Here is a 14,285-nt window from a genome sequence, read left to right as displayed (position 1 = left end):
TTCATCCGGTTGCGTTAAGGTCGGTGGGGTTTCAGCACTCAGTTCTGTCCATGCTATGGATATCAGAGCTAAGCGCATGGTGAACTACGAATCATTCTAATCCAGTAATACACCATCATTACACATGAAAACAGGACAGCACCATGGCCAAACATATTTTGGAATGCCACGCACACAAATGTTAAATCTGTCATCCTCTAAGCAGTGGATAATTTCACATAAACGCAGATATACGTTTAATGGCACAATATAATCAAAATAACAAAATGGAGTACATTTCAATAACATTCCGGCTTTCTATAAACTCATTTCTACCATTCTCTTGACAACTTTTTTTGTTTCCTCAAGTCATGGGCAGGTCTGGGACACTGCAAGATGTTACTGGCCTACTCGGCAATCACAAGGCAATTTACAAAACTTCCAGCCAAGTAACCCTGTGCTCGGCTCAACTCCTACTTCAACGGCTGAAAAACCAATCTAGATGAAAAGTCTGGAGAAACTCGCATCAGGCTAAATTTGCAACACTATCAACGAAAGTGTTTAGCATTATTCCATCACTATAATTCAAGATGATGACGAGGGGCCCTGCTCTATGTCTAAATCATCGACCATCTTCTGTATGGATTCAATATCACCAGTTGCAGAGAGGGTGTGAATGCGAAGACTGTCTGCATCCTCACTGCACACAAGAAAATCGAAAACAATAATTACTAAAAAAGCTGTGGAGGTAAAAAGAAAGCAAGAAGTCCCCATATAGTAAATTTAGCCCTACTCTGTAACTCCAAAGATTTCTTTGACAACAAGTGAGCTGTCCCTCGAACAGAACTCTGGAAGCTGGATAGAGATTAAAAAAACAATTTCCATTAAGACAGCCATCATGATAACTTGTGTGCAGCTAATCAGTAACAAATCATGATAAAAATAAACTCGAAAATTGCACCAGATGAAAGGAATAAATCAATCTGAATGCAAGTAATAATATGGTTGCACGGATGTCTTATGGAAACTAACATTTTAAACTGAATAGAAAGACAATGTGCCTACAAAGCACAAACCAGTAATCTAATCAATCATCTGCATTTTCAGAGATTAGACACATTAACACAGCAGAGGCAGCAGTGAGCACAGGTCAACAATAAGAGGCAAATGCATTTATGTGGTGTTCTACATAAGAAATGAGACGGTGCATGGGCTATCCGATCCTAGTTCTGAACCTAAACAACTGATTCTTTCTGAAAAATAGAATGGATTGCTTAAAAATCATCTTGCGCATTTTCATCATAAAAACAGGGAATGATGCCATCCCATCAATATCATGAATGGTCCCATGATGATCTAAACACATCAAGAATAAGCTGGTTCGTCAAACTGAACATTCAGTATAAATTTCCACAGCAAGTAGTGAGCCACCAAACCTTATTATTTTTCATTACAGCTCAAATCAAGATTGGATTTAAATAGATACGGAATTATAAAATCAGTAAGAAAATGAAGGATCAACAGGTTACCTCCGATAAGTATAGGATTTTTCCAAACAAAGCTTGTACAGCAAGCTTCCTCTTAAAACCTTGTTCCGTAAACCCAGATAAGTCCATAACTACTGGCCCTGCAAGTTTGTAAATACAAAAATATATTGCGTAAGCATGAAATCTCCGAACTAGAATTTTGAATTTAATAAAATATATAGTGAATGCTAATGATAGGAAAGAAATAAAATTACAATGTAGATGCTACTTCTCTTCTCAAATTATAATTAGTGTATGGTGCATCCCATATCAGGGGGTGGGTTAATAGAAAATAGGACAATAACTATGAATTTGTACAAGGATGCATCCGTATTGCCTTGTGATTGCCCCAACAACCATGCCCTTTGCATTTGATTCTTTGAATATGCTTTGCAGGACTTGAAAGTCACATTTGCATGCAGCAAAGACCGAACATAAATTTTCAAGGGACCAATTTTCCATCAATGCATAATTGTGGCGTTGTACAAAAGATTTGAGTTTGATGATAACCAAGGAAACAGCTCTGCATGCATCCTTAACCAAAATGAGGGACCAATCTTACATGGCATGTCATATGAAAAATGATATTAGTATCTTCACAAAAAAACTTGAGCCAGGGGAGCAGGGAAAGGAAACACATCTAGATTGACAAAGGTAAATCTGCCAGAGCTTGGGATTGCGGAAATATTTTGAACTCTTTCATAAAACTAGAATAAGCAGCAATAGATACCTTTTTCTCGAACAATTCGTCTTGAGATCTCATTCAAAATTTCAGCAACTTCCGCGTCTTCTAGCATTGATGCCTTTCTAAGATGTATGAGATCCACGACCACATCAGGATTGAAGGGTTTTTCGTTCAGTGTGTACCGGATGTACTTTCTTACTACATCATCCATGTCAAATCCTGTCTGGGTACACATAAAAGCATATTTATAATTTCATGAGCATGTTGTTTGCTATAGGAAGAAATATTTTCCAGCAGCAATGTACTCAGTAAATTATTCCCCAAATAGCATGCAGCATAACTACCAATCTAGGTTTCAGCACCAGTTAGCATATCATCAATTCACTAACCCCACTGTCAGAATAAGATAGCTAATGAAGTAAAGTATTTTGGAGTAGAATCAGCAAAAAAATGAAACAAGCAAATACATTCTGCCTGCGATCATTTCCATATTATTTCACTAATTCAGTTTCTCAAGAATTGTATAGATGGTTAGTTAGGGCACACACACCTTCTGCATGAGGTCTTGGAGAGTAGGATAATCAACTGCTTCCCTTCCCTTCTGGAACAGCTCATCTAGTGACTTCAACAAGAATATATTCTTACCAACCTGCAGAGAAACAATAGTTTACTATTAAGTGCAACCAAATAGTTCTAAATCACAGAAGTTACAGTATCTAAAGACATGCGAAGAAAAAAATTGACAAACTGTCTAACATCATGTTTGCAATCCGTTCACGAAAAACATCAAGCTTCCAACCAACAAAGATATTCTTGGTCCATTTTAATTTGAATTTAAGAAATGTTGTAAAATGATTTTATTTAGTATGATTCCAAGATGCTATGCAGTGATGCAGTATACGCAAATAGATAAATTTGCAAACACAGAATTAGCTGCTGAAAGAGCGAAATTTATCGTTTCTCATCGCCATGACAAAGCAAACCTCTCTAAAGACACAAGGCTACAATGATCCCGACAAACCTAGTTCTAAAATGTACATGATTCATAGTCCTAATACAGCAGCGAAGGAAAATGTACACCGTATTTAAATACCCCAGCACGCGATCAAATACACATATGGAATTTCTTTAAAAAAACGCTCATGAAACGGCTGAAAAAATTATGATGCGAACACTTACCCTTCGCTTCTTCTTAGTGCGCGGGGAGGTGAACCTGCGGACGGTGCGGACGACCGCGAGCACGAACGAGACGCCAACGTAGGCGAGCGGCACGGCGAGGAGCCACGGCACGGGGCTGGAACCGACGCGGGGCCCCGGGATGGCCTGTGTGACGGTGCCGGTGAACTCCACGAGGTCCAGCGCCTTGTCCTGGATCCACGGCATCTCCTCCTCAACCTCCTCCACCTCCTCCTCAGCGTCCCGCTTTGGGACATCGCTGGGATTCGCGGGCTGCCGCGAGGCGGCGGCGCGGGCCCGGCTGTCGGCGCGCTTGGCGCAGACGACGAGGAGCGGCGCCGGCCGCCGGGGCGTGCTGCGGGCGGGGACGGGTAGAGAGAGCGGGCGGCGACGGATGCGAGCGCCGCCACCGGCCATCGGGGTGGCGAGCGGATGGAAGAAGGAGGTGGTCGCCATGGAGGTGGTGGTGGCGAACTGGCGATTAGGGCTTATCGTGGTACGCGGTTCAGGTGGAAGAAAGTTTGTTGCGACTCCGAGTCCGGAGTTCAGGAAAGGTTTGGAGGAAGACGACGAGCAAGGAGTATGGGCCGACCGGCCCAGTAAGAAGCAGCTGCTTTGGGCCATCCGCTCCCTACGGTGTGCTTGAAAGAAGAAAAAAAAAGCAAGTTTGCAATGTCTCTATGCAAAAATCAAGAGCAGGAGCATCATGGTAAAGCACAGAAAGTCAGAAATACATCGACAGAGCCTTAGAGATCAGGTAGCAATTAGTACGAATACAAATGAAAACCGATCTTCAGATCTTGTAGCAAAACCATAGCAATACATAAAAGCACCATGAGCTATCATGGAAACTGATTCGTCACGAAGTTTTACTTGCACGTATGGCTCCCATGGCACTTCACATCCCAACTCCCAGTTATTTAGATTACAAGTTTGTTGGTCCCAGTCGAAACAACGTGTATATCCTAAAAAAAGATACTGCAGGGCATTTGTAGCACACAAAGTATGTGTATCTCTGAGGACGGATTTCGAGTGCCTCTTTGTGCTCTGAAATCAATCTACTGCTGTCTACTGAAGAACATATGTGAGAAATAAGGTGGAGTCTGTGAACTGGATGAATCTCCATATCATCAGTTAATACTTAATAGTTACTACCATGGAATCTCAAGCCTTGGGTTTGGGTTCTCTAGACCATGCTGGGGCTCTAACTTTCAGGTTGGAATTCTCTGCTTCCTCATCATCCTCCTCTTCCTCCAAAATCTCCTTAGAAAATGTCTCTGGATTTGCTTTGATGCAGTCCTGCAGTGCGATAAAGGGGTTCACACAATCTGATCCCTGAAAAGGCAGACATAGCAAACTTTAGTACAGGTTAATTTTCAGGAAGAAAAAAGACATGAATCAAACAGTTAATGGTGCCACAGGTGTTATTTTCATACACATGATATTTGAATTTTTCAAATGAAGGATCCAAATTTTGTGAGAAAGTACAGAAACGTATAAACATCCATAATTTTAAAACGACACAATCGAAGGAAATTAAGTTCAATCAAGTTAGCGCTTGAATGTTTTTGAAGTCTTGCAGATGCAAAGAACGTGGACACACATAATTTATTTTTATTGATGTAAAAGTAAACTGATATCCACAAGACCACAATGAGTGCTTTTGATTAAAAAGAATCACCTTATAATGTCTTACATTAGCATAAATCGATAGTGGTTCCAGACTTCCAGTTTATATCTAATAAATCACAGAAATCAGCCCTAGGGCAACACATCTTCCTATACTCAATTAAGTTAACTAACAACATGGGGGCCTTTCAAGTAAGCCAACAAATTTCATACCGCACGCTATAGCAGACAGAGAATCGTGTTGAATTACTTTCGAAAGAAAACCAAGACAATGCACAAATATTGGAAAATAAGAAACAAACATGTCAACCAACAGAATAAATAAGTAAATAAATAAATAAAATCATAGACCACTAGCTGTCACAAGATAAATTGTCAAGGCTTATACAAAATTACATCATTTAATAAGCTTCTGAACCATAAGCCATTTATTAACATGCTATCATCCTGATGCATACGCACTTAATATAGCTCGCATATGGCGTATTTGTAGAAAACTAAAATGATATACAACCTTCTCTTCTTCTGTGCTCCTAAGGAAGCAGGAAAATGCATCGACAAATGGGCCTCCACAAGGACCATTTTTCAAATCAGCAACACATGGACACTCCAGAGCTTTTTGTACCTTCTCATCAATTGACTGCACAAGCAAAATACTATTTCACTGACCGCTGGTGTAGTGAAGCAAATATGTGACTGATGTATAAGCATCTATCTAAAAGTAAAAGGAAGGGCCATACCTCCTCAGTATCACCCTCATCAAACGACATAGCCTCTGCACATTTTTAAAAATGCTTAATCAGAATAATCCGCACTTGGCTAAGAAGGGGCCCGAATGAAGAAAATTATGTTATACACACCTAAAAAAGGAAGTTTGCTAGCTGCAAGGTGAACTAGAATTTGTAATAACCTTTTGAGTTGAATTATGGTTTGTTCCCCTGAACTAGGACCCTAGGGCCAACATTCTGAACAGTGTTTTTGTACCATAAACTTTCGGTTACCTTCGAGAAGCCTAGGCTCTGGGCAATTGGGCATATATTCGTATGCCCTCAAAGTGTATATTGTAACTTTTCCACAGTGAAGTTTATATTGTAACTTCTCAGAGAGCTAAAATATCAAATTATGAATCGATCAGGCTAGTCATTCTGGATGGACATTGCCACATTGGTTGACTAGCAGCCTCAGCATAGCCTAAGACTTGCTCGCCCCTCAGGAGTAAGGATCAGGCTTCAGGCCCTTGCTTAGTTAACTTGCCACATCATTGACATTAACTTAACAGTGACTACTAGAAGAATTCCAGCACGAATGAATCCTAATATTATTGGTAAGAGCCTAAGAAATTGTGATCAGGAAAAGGTCTGCATTATCGTATATTAGAATATTACGGGAGCGATCCCATCCTTCTACTACCGTACCAGAATCCTACCCATATCTGGCTACCCAATTTTTTTTCCAATTCGAAATAATTCGAATGCTACCAACCGAGCTCCCCACTTGAACCAATGCTCCACCACATCCAGCAACGCGAAAACCGAGCGCAACTGCAACTCAACTAGTACGGTGCACGAAGAAGGTAAACATCATAGACACATGAGATTCGGGGCTTCAGAGTTATATCATACCTGCGGCGAGCGCCTCGAGGGAGGAGGACGCCGGGGCAGGAGACGGCGAGGACGGTTCCGCGGCGGGCGGAGTAGGCTCCTCCGCCGGAGGGGCGGACTGACTCTGTCCTTGGCCCATGGAGGTGCGCAGCGGGAGCGGGAGCGGGAGCGGGCGGCGGCCAACCTCGTCTCTACCCGGCAATGGCAGCGAGAGTGACCGGGCGGCGGGGCCGGTTGGAACGTTGGCCAAGTCGAGCCGGCGGCGCCACCAACGGCGGAAGAGAAGTTGGACCCGAGTTGGACTCGCGTCGGCGTGTCCTGGCCGTCCGATCGCTCGATGATTCGCGCGATGCGAGGGACAGGGCCCAACTCGGTGGCCCACTGGCCCGGCTGCCATTCCGCCCATGAGTGAGGTGGGCTGCTTTCTGTGAATGGGCCCCCATTCAGGCACCGCGGCCCCTCTTCCTCTCCCCCTTCCCCTAAACCTCCGCGTCGCCGCTTTTCGCCATTTCCGGGACCCGGAGGGTGTGCTCCAGCCTTCCAGGCCGCCGCGATGGTGGGAGGCGGCAAGCCGCTGGGGGACAGCGTGTTCGCGGGCCACGTGGCCGCCGGCGCGGCTGCGATCAGCGCCTCCGCCGTCGCCGTGCACCCCCTCGACACGGTGAAGACCCTCATCCAGGCGAGCGCGCCCACCCGCATCTCCAACTATTGTTGCTTGCTGTACCGGTGCTTTCTGAAGGTCTAATTTGGCATCTCGGCGGCGTTTTCTTTCCTCTGCAGCTGGGGGCGGCGGGGCAGAAGCAGAAGATGGGGCTCCGGCAGGTGGTGGACCGGCTTATGGCCGCCTCCGGCCCTGCAGGTTTGGTTGGTTGATTAATTGCTTGATATCATTGGTAGTGGGGCTTCTGTGTATTGCGATTGGAGTAATTGTACTGCATCCTGATTTACATTGCTACCTAGGCAGGTGTGGGAACTGTTGAAGTTGGCAGGCTAGTATGCTGATTATGTTGGCTGCCATGTTATGCTAGGCTAGAATCGTCTGATGATTTTATTGATTGATTGTTGAGCCTAGCTGATAGAGCTACCAATACCAAAGAGAGAATGAAAGGCCTTATGCGAATATAGATATGTTGGGTTCTGTGTGAAACTATGAATCCAATTGTTGGAAAATCTAGAGTCCTGTCCTGAGTTTATTCAGTCAGCACTGTATGCACAAGCACAACCAATACTTTCCCCAAGTTTCTTTGGGTGCCTGTTCCATTAAACTTTCTTGAGTGAACGTAGAACAAATCTTTAATTCCTTATAAATCCTGAATATTTTATATGCTTTTCCAGTTCATGTTTGATGGCTTCATATCCAGTTATGTGTAACATGTATGAAATTTAATTCACTCATTATCTTATAAGTTGTATGCCTTTTAGGGTTTTACAGTGGAATCGGATGGTCTATAATGGGAAAACTTCCTGGATTGGGAGCACGTTTTGGGACCTATGAACTTTTAACAGCTTTCTATAAAGGTAAATACATGATTTCCCACGATTCATGGTTCAGGACAATTTTCTCTATGTCACTTAGTTATCAGTATTTACATTACAGGTCTAGTTCTTACCTCGCAAGCATTGTGTCTCAGTACATTGCTTTTTTCTTTCGTTTTGTTATTACCATCATCAGTTTGCTTTGAATTGCACTCCTTTCTCTCTCTTTTTTTTTCTTTTCTTTTTGAGATGAATTGCACTCCTTACTTGATAGTTTGATACATCTTCTGACGATCTAATTACCTATGATGACATAAGCTATTTATCGAGTGGAAAATATTCTCTTGTATTACTAGCAGTGGCAGAGCATGAACATATGATAAGAGGGATCCAATCAGCGACTGTTATATGTAAAATACACTAGAAGAAAAGGATATATGATATTTGAGTAAGAAATATGAGCAGATCATAAGGAATTTTAAGAACTATTGTACATGCATATACAAGTAACTGATCTTATCGTCTGTTGGAGATAGATAATTACGAGTAATATTTTGGTTGGACATGAGACTCCGCCAGTGATTACTAGCACTGCTAACCTGTTCAATTTTCCTACGTCCAACTCATGGTGAAATCTAGTAAATGATTACCATTTTTTATATGTCTTGGCAGATGGAAGGGAGGACAACTATGTCTATTATTCTGAGGCTATGTTGGCTGGCATAGCTGCTGGTGCTGTAGAGGCTTTTTTCTGCGCACCTTTTGAACTTTTCAAACTCCGAAACCAAGTTAGCTCTGTGATACCTTCAAGACCTGTGGGCCCTGCAAATGTTGCACAAGAATCATTTCCACTACTTTCCAAACTGTTGCCTGGATATGTTCCTGACATGAGGGTGTGGAGCAACACCATGAACCTTTTATCTGATCTTTCTCCAAAGCATCCCGACATGTTGGGTGCCCTAAAGCAGCACCCATGGATGCTTACCGGCTCTGGGAAGCCCCCATTACCGTCTGATGTGCAGCTACCTTCTAGAGTGATATCACTTGAAGGATGGGGTGCTCTGTGGAGAGGGCTTAGACCTGGGATAGCTCGAGACTGTGTCTTTGGTGGTATGTTCTTTTCAACTTGGCAATTCATACACACAGCATTGCTCACTTGGAAGGCAGTTAATATGAACCCCGAACCTAGGTAATGCAATATTTGATTTGGAAGTAAATATCGGGATTGCATGGTAACAATATTTATCATTTATCCTGTCATTTTAATCTAGTGTAACCTTTTGCCTCTTATTAGGAATATAGAAGAAGCAGGTCCTGTACACCCTTTTGCCTCCAGTGTTGCTGCAGGCTTTGCAGGAGCAGTTGCAGCTGCTGCTTCACATACATTTGATACTGCAAAAAGTCGTTTAGAATGTACTGCTGTACCTAAGGTATAGGCTTGTCCGGGCTTTTTGTAGTCTACCCTCATTTTTCTTGTGTAATTGCCTCCGAATTTGACAATGCATTCTTTCATATTTGCGATACACCTTGTTTATGTTATCTCCTTTTCTTTGCAGTATATTGCAATGGAGAGGAAGCTTCTTAAGTGGAAAGCACCAGGAACGTGGATAGAGAGAAAGACAGGAATATCTCCTGCTGATAGGAATGTTCTGTTCCGTGGCATTGGACTACGAATGGCCCGTAGCGGAATTGCATCATTTATATTAGCCGGGTCCTACTATCTAGTTGTAGATTACATCTCATAGATGACATGATTTGATGGCATTCAGAAATACATTTTCATGACTGTATACACATTCCTTAAATGGTAGGAACGGTGTAACTTTTTTGGGCACCCTGATTATTTGACAATCTTGCTCTTTCATATAAATTTGCTTGACTGGAAAATGATTTGTCCAGGGCACGTTTTAAGATGCCAATGAAATGATTATGATGAAGAAGCACAAACCATTGCTTTCCAGTAATCATCAAATTGTGGAACCAGACATGAATAAGAACAGGCACAAAACTATGCCCTTGCGGAGAAAATGCAACCATCTGGAACATCAGGAATCAGGATCGATAATGGTCAATCAAACCTTTGCCAAAGCATTTCCCTTGTCAGAAGAAAAATCGCCTGTACAATGCTCTTCAGATTATCTTCAGACATTCCTAAATTTTGCTTGGTTCTTTTTTTTTTGACTCAGGATTTTGTTTAAACATATTTTGTACACTTGATTTGTTACCATGTTCAGCTTTGACATGGCAGATCTTGGTTCTTCTCCCCTCTCTCCAAAGCCAAGCTTTCCATCTGAAGAATCCATTCAGTTGCATACACACCTACTGACGTCTGTCTTCTTTGTTCCAAAGTGGATCTAATGGAGGAAGATCATAGTCTTCTGGCATTAGTGCCAATGCAAAATCCGGTAAGGGAGGCGGAGTTCCTATGACCCTGCAAATTCCCCAAATGGCACATTAGTTCATGGGGTTCAAAATTTCAGTATGTTTCAGTGCTGGTGGTTCTTACTTTTCTTGAGCATACAAGTCCTGGTTGATTCGGACCTTGCTTGAAGCATCTTTTGGGATCTTGTCAAACATATATTTTGCTGTTCCGAATGGAGTAGGGCTCCTGCAAAGTACAGGTATGGACTTCAGTCTCCCATACTATGAATGTGTTATTACTTATTACAAATCACATCAACAGATGTTCCTCAAACAGATTATTGAGCGCCTCTCATCTTGGCGAATGTGAATTATTTGAATTTTATAAATGTAAACTCCAATATGTGGTGAGTAGTGAAGTGTGGCAGTGCCTTACCTCGATGTTGGAGGAGTTGCATGGAAGGCTTCTGAAACCCTTTTGCTTTCTTTTAGAAATTCTTCTGAAGCTTGAAGTGCAGCTATTGCCATTCCGTGGGATTTCTCTGTATTTCCCTCATCAAGAATCAAACCATGAAAATAGTATGCTGCAGCCTGACATAAACATGTACATAGATGTCAGATAGTGTAAATGCTTAAAAGATCATACATTAGAATGAAAACTATGCAATCTGGTGAAATTTAGTCTCTTTGATTGAGACGAGAATTTGTGTTTTGAGAAAAAGGAGAAAAATAGTCAGTGACAAGAAGACAATGTAGCAGCCTAGATTATGTACCTTTGCTTCAGCATATTTCCACTTGACAAACAGCCGGTGCTTTTTCCCCCATCCATCGGAGCCAGGAAGATCTGGAATGCTTTCCTGAACTTGTTGCCAATACTTGACCATTTCACAGGCTAAGCGCCGTTTTACTGCTAAAGTGGCCTTTGGACTATCAATAGCCAAACCAAGCTGCATGTCAACCCCCTGTAGGAAGAACACCAATGTTCAGAACAAAACTGAAACATCTAATATCAAGTGTATTGGCCAGCAAAAGCTCAGGTAACAATAGTTTTATGTATCAAACATGACACAGTGTAGATATGATAAATCATGATAAACAGAATACTAGTATTAGGTTTCTTATGCTGTTCCCAGCAAAAATGCAACTACAGTATTATAAATAGTGCTATTCAATATCACAACCTATCTCTGCTCTTCAGCAGTAATATAAAATGCATTGTTCAAAATTACATGCAGGCATAATATCTTCGGTGTTTTCTTCTCTCTATTTTTGAAGCATATGTTCAATGTTCTATTCAGAAAAAGTCAAACAAATCAATTGGATTGTGGATGGATTTATATTGTGGAGCATTTGATAAGCTGTTCTCGAAGAAAGATAATCCAATTTGCCAGGTTGAGAAGACACTACCTGACCCAGAGCTTGCAGGCTTAGAGCTTTGAGATTTCCTTCAACCAGGTCTACTGGAAGTTGCCTCCTGTAATCCACATGTCGAAGGAGAATGTTTCAGACTTCCAGTAGATGTTTTTAAATTTTAAATTGAAGCCTAACACTACGAGCAAGCTTCCCAAGGTGTACAGAACCTTAGTTCGGGTGGAATCTGCGGAATTACATGCCGAATTGCGCAGGCTAAGTATCCAGCTGCCTTCAAGAAAACATCGACAGTGGCCCGTCTGCTCTCTGTTGTACATTGGAAATATGTCACCATATCAGCATATGTACACTACAGGCAGAATACTTCAATGCACAACAGATCATTTCCATATTTTTCAACGAATCTAATTAAAATGCACAAACTTGGAGCAACAGCCTATAAGACAAGGACACTCGGATGTACAGTTAACAGTTGTAGCACCTCCGGAAACTCTTGGTGCGTAGCCATCGCCGTATGACCTGGGGAGAAGCAGGGTGTTGGCCTGAAGCAAGCAGACCATGGCCATCAAATGCAGCACAGACAGCACCTCGTACCAGGCATCTGCCATGGTCGTCTCCTGAGATTGAAAAGGTGATTTTACATATTGCTTAGGAGCAAGAAAACAGCAATTAGCTCGGAACATTCAGGGCTGGACATACCTCAGCAGCATTATCCTCTTGGTTAGTCCAGGTGAATTGCACTGTATGCCTCAACGTACTACCTGCACATTTTACACGCTGGATGAATCAGAATTCAGAACAGCAAAACTGTGAACCAAAACAAGAACAGACCACCAGATTACTGAAGCAGCTCCTCACCTTCTTTTACCAATCCTAGCAGAATTGGCAAGTAGTCTTCGAGGGCCTGCAGGAGACTGGCTGTACTAGACCCTGCACAGAAGCAAACCGGCAATCGAGGTCAGCTCTCTGGAAGTCCTCTCGTCTTGCAGACAAATTTAGCTACCAATTCAGGCGCTGTACCACCACCCCCTCTCTACACACCGTGCCGTGCCGCCGCCATCTTCCGCCTCGGCTTCAGCGCCGCCGCTGACTCTTGCATTGCCATCTCGACGACGCGAGCTCTCAGAACCGACAGCCGCTCCACGATGCTCCTGTCCAGGCGCCCGCCGAGCGCCTGGGCGAGGTCGACGCTCCTCGGCACCCGGAGGCCCGGGAGGAACACGACCACGTCGCCGACGCTCCCCGGCCGTCTCCGGGGCCCGCCGACGGCGTCCTTCTGGCTCGACGCCCCGCACCCCATGGCTTTACGGCTGCCTGCTTAGCTTACCTGCAACAAACACGCCATCAGAGACTGACCAACAAACCACATCGCGAATTCAAGAAGTCGAAAGAAATTTACGGCACGAAGAATCCACGGCAGAAACAGAAACGAGGACCGTGGGAACTTCAGCAGTGAGAGGATTTATCTTTGGAAGAAATGCTCGAGCAAAAAGGATACCGCGCAAGATTGTAACTTGTACGCGAACACAAACCAATCAGAGAGAACTCCGTCGAACAAGAACCGGAAAGAAACCAGTAAAAGCCCTCTCACCTTTGTTCTCCCTTTCCGGCGGCCTTTCCGGGATTCGTCAGGCCACAATCCACCGCCCGAATCGAAGCCTCCACCTCCACCCAGCAAGGGCCACCACCACCACCACTAGCCCCGCTCCCCGGCCGCCTCTGCACGCGCGCACAACGCAAACCACGACGAACACAATTGAGCGAAACGAAGCAGGTCTTATCCTCTCAAAAACGTTGGCAGGGGAGGGGAAGAAACGGGGGGACCAGTAATCAACATCGGAACAGGAGTGCAACTTGGCGAAATGTACGGCCAAATTGGCATACTTTTCGCCCCCGAAAAGGCGTTGTTTTTCTGGTGGATCAGCGGCAAGTTGTGCCGTCGGATCGAAACAAAAAACTAAAGAAAAAAAACGCTAGCTGCTGGTCGCGCTAGTGCTGCTAGGCGATCGAGCACTGCATCAGCATCGCCACCGGATGCCTCTGCCACCGTATTGAAATGATAAAAGTACATTGAAAAAAAAGAAGCTGTTTCCAAGATCGTGAATCGAGCCGCGGAATCCAGGGGGAAAACGAGGAGCCACCTAATCCTCTGACGCCGGGGGAGAAACGTCACGCGCTTGCTGCTTCTTGCTGCCCAGCGCGGGTACATCCGGTTTCTACAACGCCGGGAGGGAGATCAATGGAACAATGGGGGGATTGGGAGAGGAAGAACGACTCAACTGTTCGAGCGTGGACGCGGGCAGATGAGCCAAGAAGGCTATGGAACTTCTCCTTCCTGGTGAGCTGGACTGACTCCCGGAGGGAGGAAGAAGTCAGACAGAAGAAGAGAAGAGAGCGGGAGAGGCCTACAGAGCTGGGAATGAGATGGCCTGTGTCTATTTAAAGGGCAAGGTTTCGAGCGGATGCGAACGCAGTCTAGCC

At 43.9% G+C, this 14,285-nt stretch overlaps 4 protein-coding genes across 8 annotated transcripts; 1 reads left to right on the top strand and 3 right to left on the bottom strand.

The window, feature by feature from the left end:
- Positions 1 to 212: 212 nt before the first annotated feature.
- On the bottom strand, positions 213 to 3,910 carry LOC120683626. The gene is made up of 6 exons (XM_039965716.1): positions 3,370 to 3,910; positions 2,741 to 2,839; positions 2,236 to 2,413; positions 1,509 to 1,606; positions 773 to 834; positions 213 to 679 (listed from the first exon to the last, which is right to left on the bottom strand). Exons 1-6 carry the CDS (start codon positions 3,820 to 3,822, stop codon positions 565 to 567), a joined length of 1,005 nt encoding a protein of 334 aa, XP_039821650.1. The 5' UTR covers positions 3,823 to 3,910; the 3' UTR covers positions 213 to 564.
- A 220-nt stretch (positions 3,911 to 4,130) lies between these two features.
- LOC120683628 (mitochondrial intermembrane space import and assembly protein 40 homolog) lies at positions 4,131 to 6,904 on the bottom strand. Its single transcript, XM_039965719.1, has 4 exons — positions 6,618 to 6,904; positions 5,736 to 5,770; positions 5,510 to 5,635; positions 4,131 to 4,701 (listed from the first exon to the last, which is right to left on the bottom strand). Exons 1-4 carry the CDS (start codon positions 6,733 to 6,735, stop codon positions 4,531 to 4,533), a joined length of 450 nt encoding a protein of 149 aa, XP_039821653.1. The 5' UTR covers positions 6,736 to 6,904; the 3' UTR covers positions 4,131 to 4,530.
- Positions 6,905 to 7,087: 183 nt separating this feature from the next.
- On the top strand, positions 7,088 to 10,012 carry LOC120683627. 2 transcript variants are annotated; one of them, XM_039965717.1, is made up of 6 exons: positions 7,088 to 7,275; positions 7,377 to 7,455; positions 8,019 to 8,114; positions 8,745 to 9,261; positions 9,367 to 9,502; positions 9,629 to 10,012. In XM_039965717.1, the coding sequence occupies exons 1-6, from the start codon at positions 7,150 to 7,152 to the stop codon at positions 9,815 to 9,817; spliced, it is 1,143 nt and encodes a 380-aa protein (XP_039821651.1). In that variant the 5' UTR covers positions 7,088 to 7,149; the 3' UTR covers positions 9,818 to 10,012. The 2 variants fall into 2 exon arrangements, with proteins under 2 accessions (XP_039821651.1, XP_039821652.1); XM_039965718.1 differs by having other exon boundaries at positions 7,095 to 7,257.
- A 21-nt stretch (positions 10,013 to 10,033) lies between these two features.
- Positions 10,034 to 14,285, bottom strand: LOC120683625. 4 transcript variants are annotated; one of them, XM_039965712.1, is made up of 12 exons: positions 14,085 to 14,248; positions 13,396 to 13,523; positions 12,846 to 13,131; positions 12,663 to 12,734; positions 12,504 to 12,565; positions 12,286 to 12,421; positions 12,014 to 12,110; positions 11,841 to 11,907; positions 11,207 to 11,395; positions 10,870 to 11,024; positions 10,579 to 10,680; positions 10,034 to 10,503 (listed from the first exon to the last, which is right to left on the bottom strand). In XM_039965712.1, the coding sequence occupies exons 3-12, from the start codon at positions 13,102 to 13,104 to the stop codon at positions 10,392 to 10,394; spliced, it is 1,251 nt and encodes a 416-aa protein (XP_039821646.1). In that variant the 5' UTR covers positions 13,105 to 13,131; positions 13,396 to 13,523; positions 14,085 to 14,248; the 3' UTR covers positions 10,034 to 10,391. The 4 variants fall into 4 exon arrangements, with proteins under 4 accessions (XP_039821646.1, XP_039821645.1, XP_039821647.1 ...); XM_039965711.1 differs by having other exon boundaries at positions 13,946 to 14,239; XM_039965713.1 differs by lacking the exon at positions 13,396 to 13,523 and having other exon boundaries at positions 14,085 to 14,240.

Source organism: Panicum virgatum, chromosome 7N, assembly GCF_016808335.1.
Source record: "Panicum virgatum strain AP13 chromosome 7N, P.virgatum_v5, whole genome shotgun sequence".
NCBI classification, from domain to species: domain Eukaryota; kingdom Viridiplantae; phylum Streptophyta; class Magnoliopsida; order Poales; family Poaceae; genus Panicum; species Panicum virgatum.
The sequence above is the reverse complement of the archived record's forward strand: the minus strand, read 5'-3'. Positions and strand labels throughout refer to the sequence as shown.

What these genes read in the sequence shown, in the direction of transcription:
- LOC120683626 (XM_039965716.1), bottom strand. Translation starts at nt 3,822, where the DNA reads ATGGCGACCACCTCCTTCTTCCATCCGCTCGCCACCCCGATGGCCGGT. An exon ending in GCACTAAGAAGAAGCGAAGG is followed by an intron (nt 2,840 to 3,369) that starts GTAAGTGTTCGC and finishes GTTTCTCTGCAG; the next exon opens with GTTGGTAAGAATATATTCTT. An exon ending in TCCAAGACCTCATGCAGAAG is followed by an intron (nt 2,414 to 2,740) that starts GTGTGTGTGCCC and finishes ATGTGTACCCAG; the next exon opens with ACAGGATTTGACATGGATGA.
- LOC120683628 (XM_039965719.1), bottom strand. Translation starts at nt 6,735, where the DNA reads ATGGGCCAAGGACAGAGTCAGTCCGCCCCTCCGGCGGAGGAGCCTACT. An exon ending in ATGAGGGTGATACTGAGGAG is followed by an intron (nt 5,636 to 5,735) that starts GTATGGCCCTTC and finishes TTGCTTGTGCAG; the next exon opens with TCAATTGATGAGAAGGTACA. An exon ending in GGAGCACAGAAGAAGAGAAG is followed by an intron (nt 4,702 to 5,509) that starts GTTGTATATCAT and finishes CTGCCTTTTCAG; the next exon opens with GGATCAGATTGTGTGAACCC.
- LOC120683627 (XM_039965717.1), top strand. Translation starts at nt 7,150, where the DNA reads ATGGTGGGAGGCGGCAAGCCGCTGGGGGACAGCGTGTTCGCGGGCCAC. An exon ending in GGCCGCCTCCGGCCCTGCAG is followed by an intron (nt 7,456 to 8,018) that starts GTTTGGTTGGTT and finishes TATGCCTTTTAG; the next exon opens with GGTTTTACAGTGGAATCGGA. An exon ending in TTTAACAGCTTTCTATAAAG is followed by an intron (nt 8,115 to 8,744) that starts GTAAATACATGA and finishes ATGTCTTGGCAG; the next exon opens with ATGGAAGGGAGGACAACTAT.
- LOC120683625 (XM_039965712.1), bottom strand. Translation starts at nt 13,104, where the DNA reads ATGGGGTGCGGGGCGTCGAGCCAGAAGGACGCCGTCGGCGGGCCCCGG. An exon ending in GCCTGCAAGCTCTGGGTCAG is followed by an intron (nt 11,396 to 11,840) that starts GTAGTGTCTTCT and finishes TTCTTCCTACAG; the next exon opens with GGGGTTGACATGCAGCTTGG. An exon ending in GACTTGTATGCTCAAGAAAA is followed by an intron (nt 10,504 to 10,578) that starts GTAAGAACCACC and finishes GGGAATTTGCAG; the next exon opens with GGTCATAGGAACTCCGCCTC.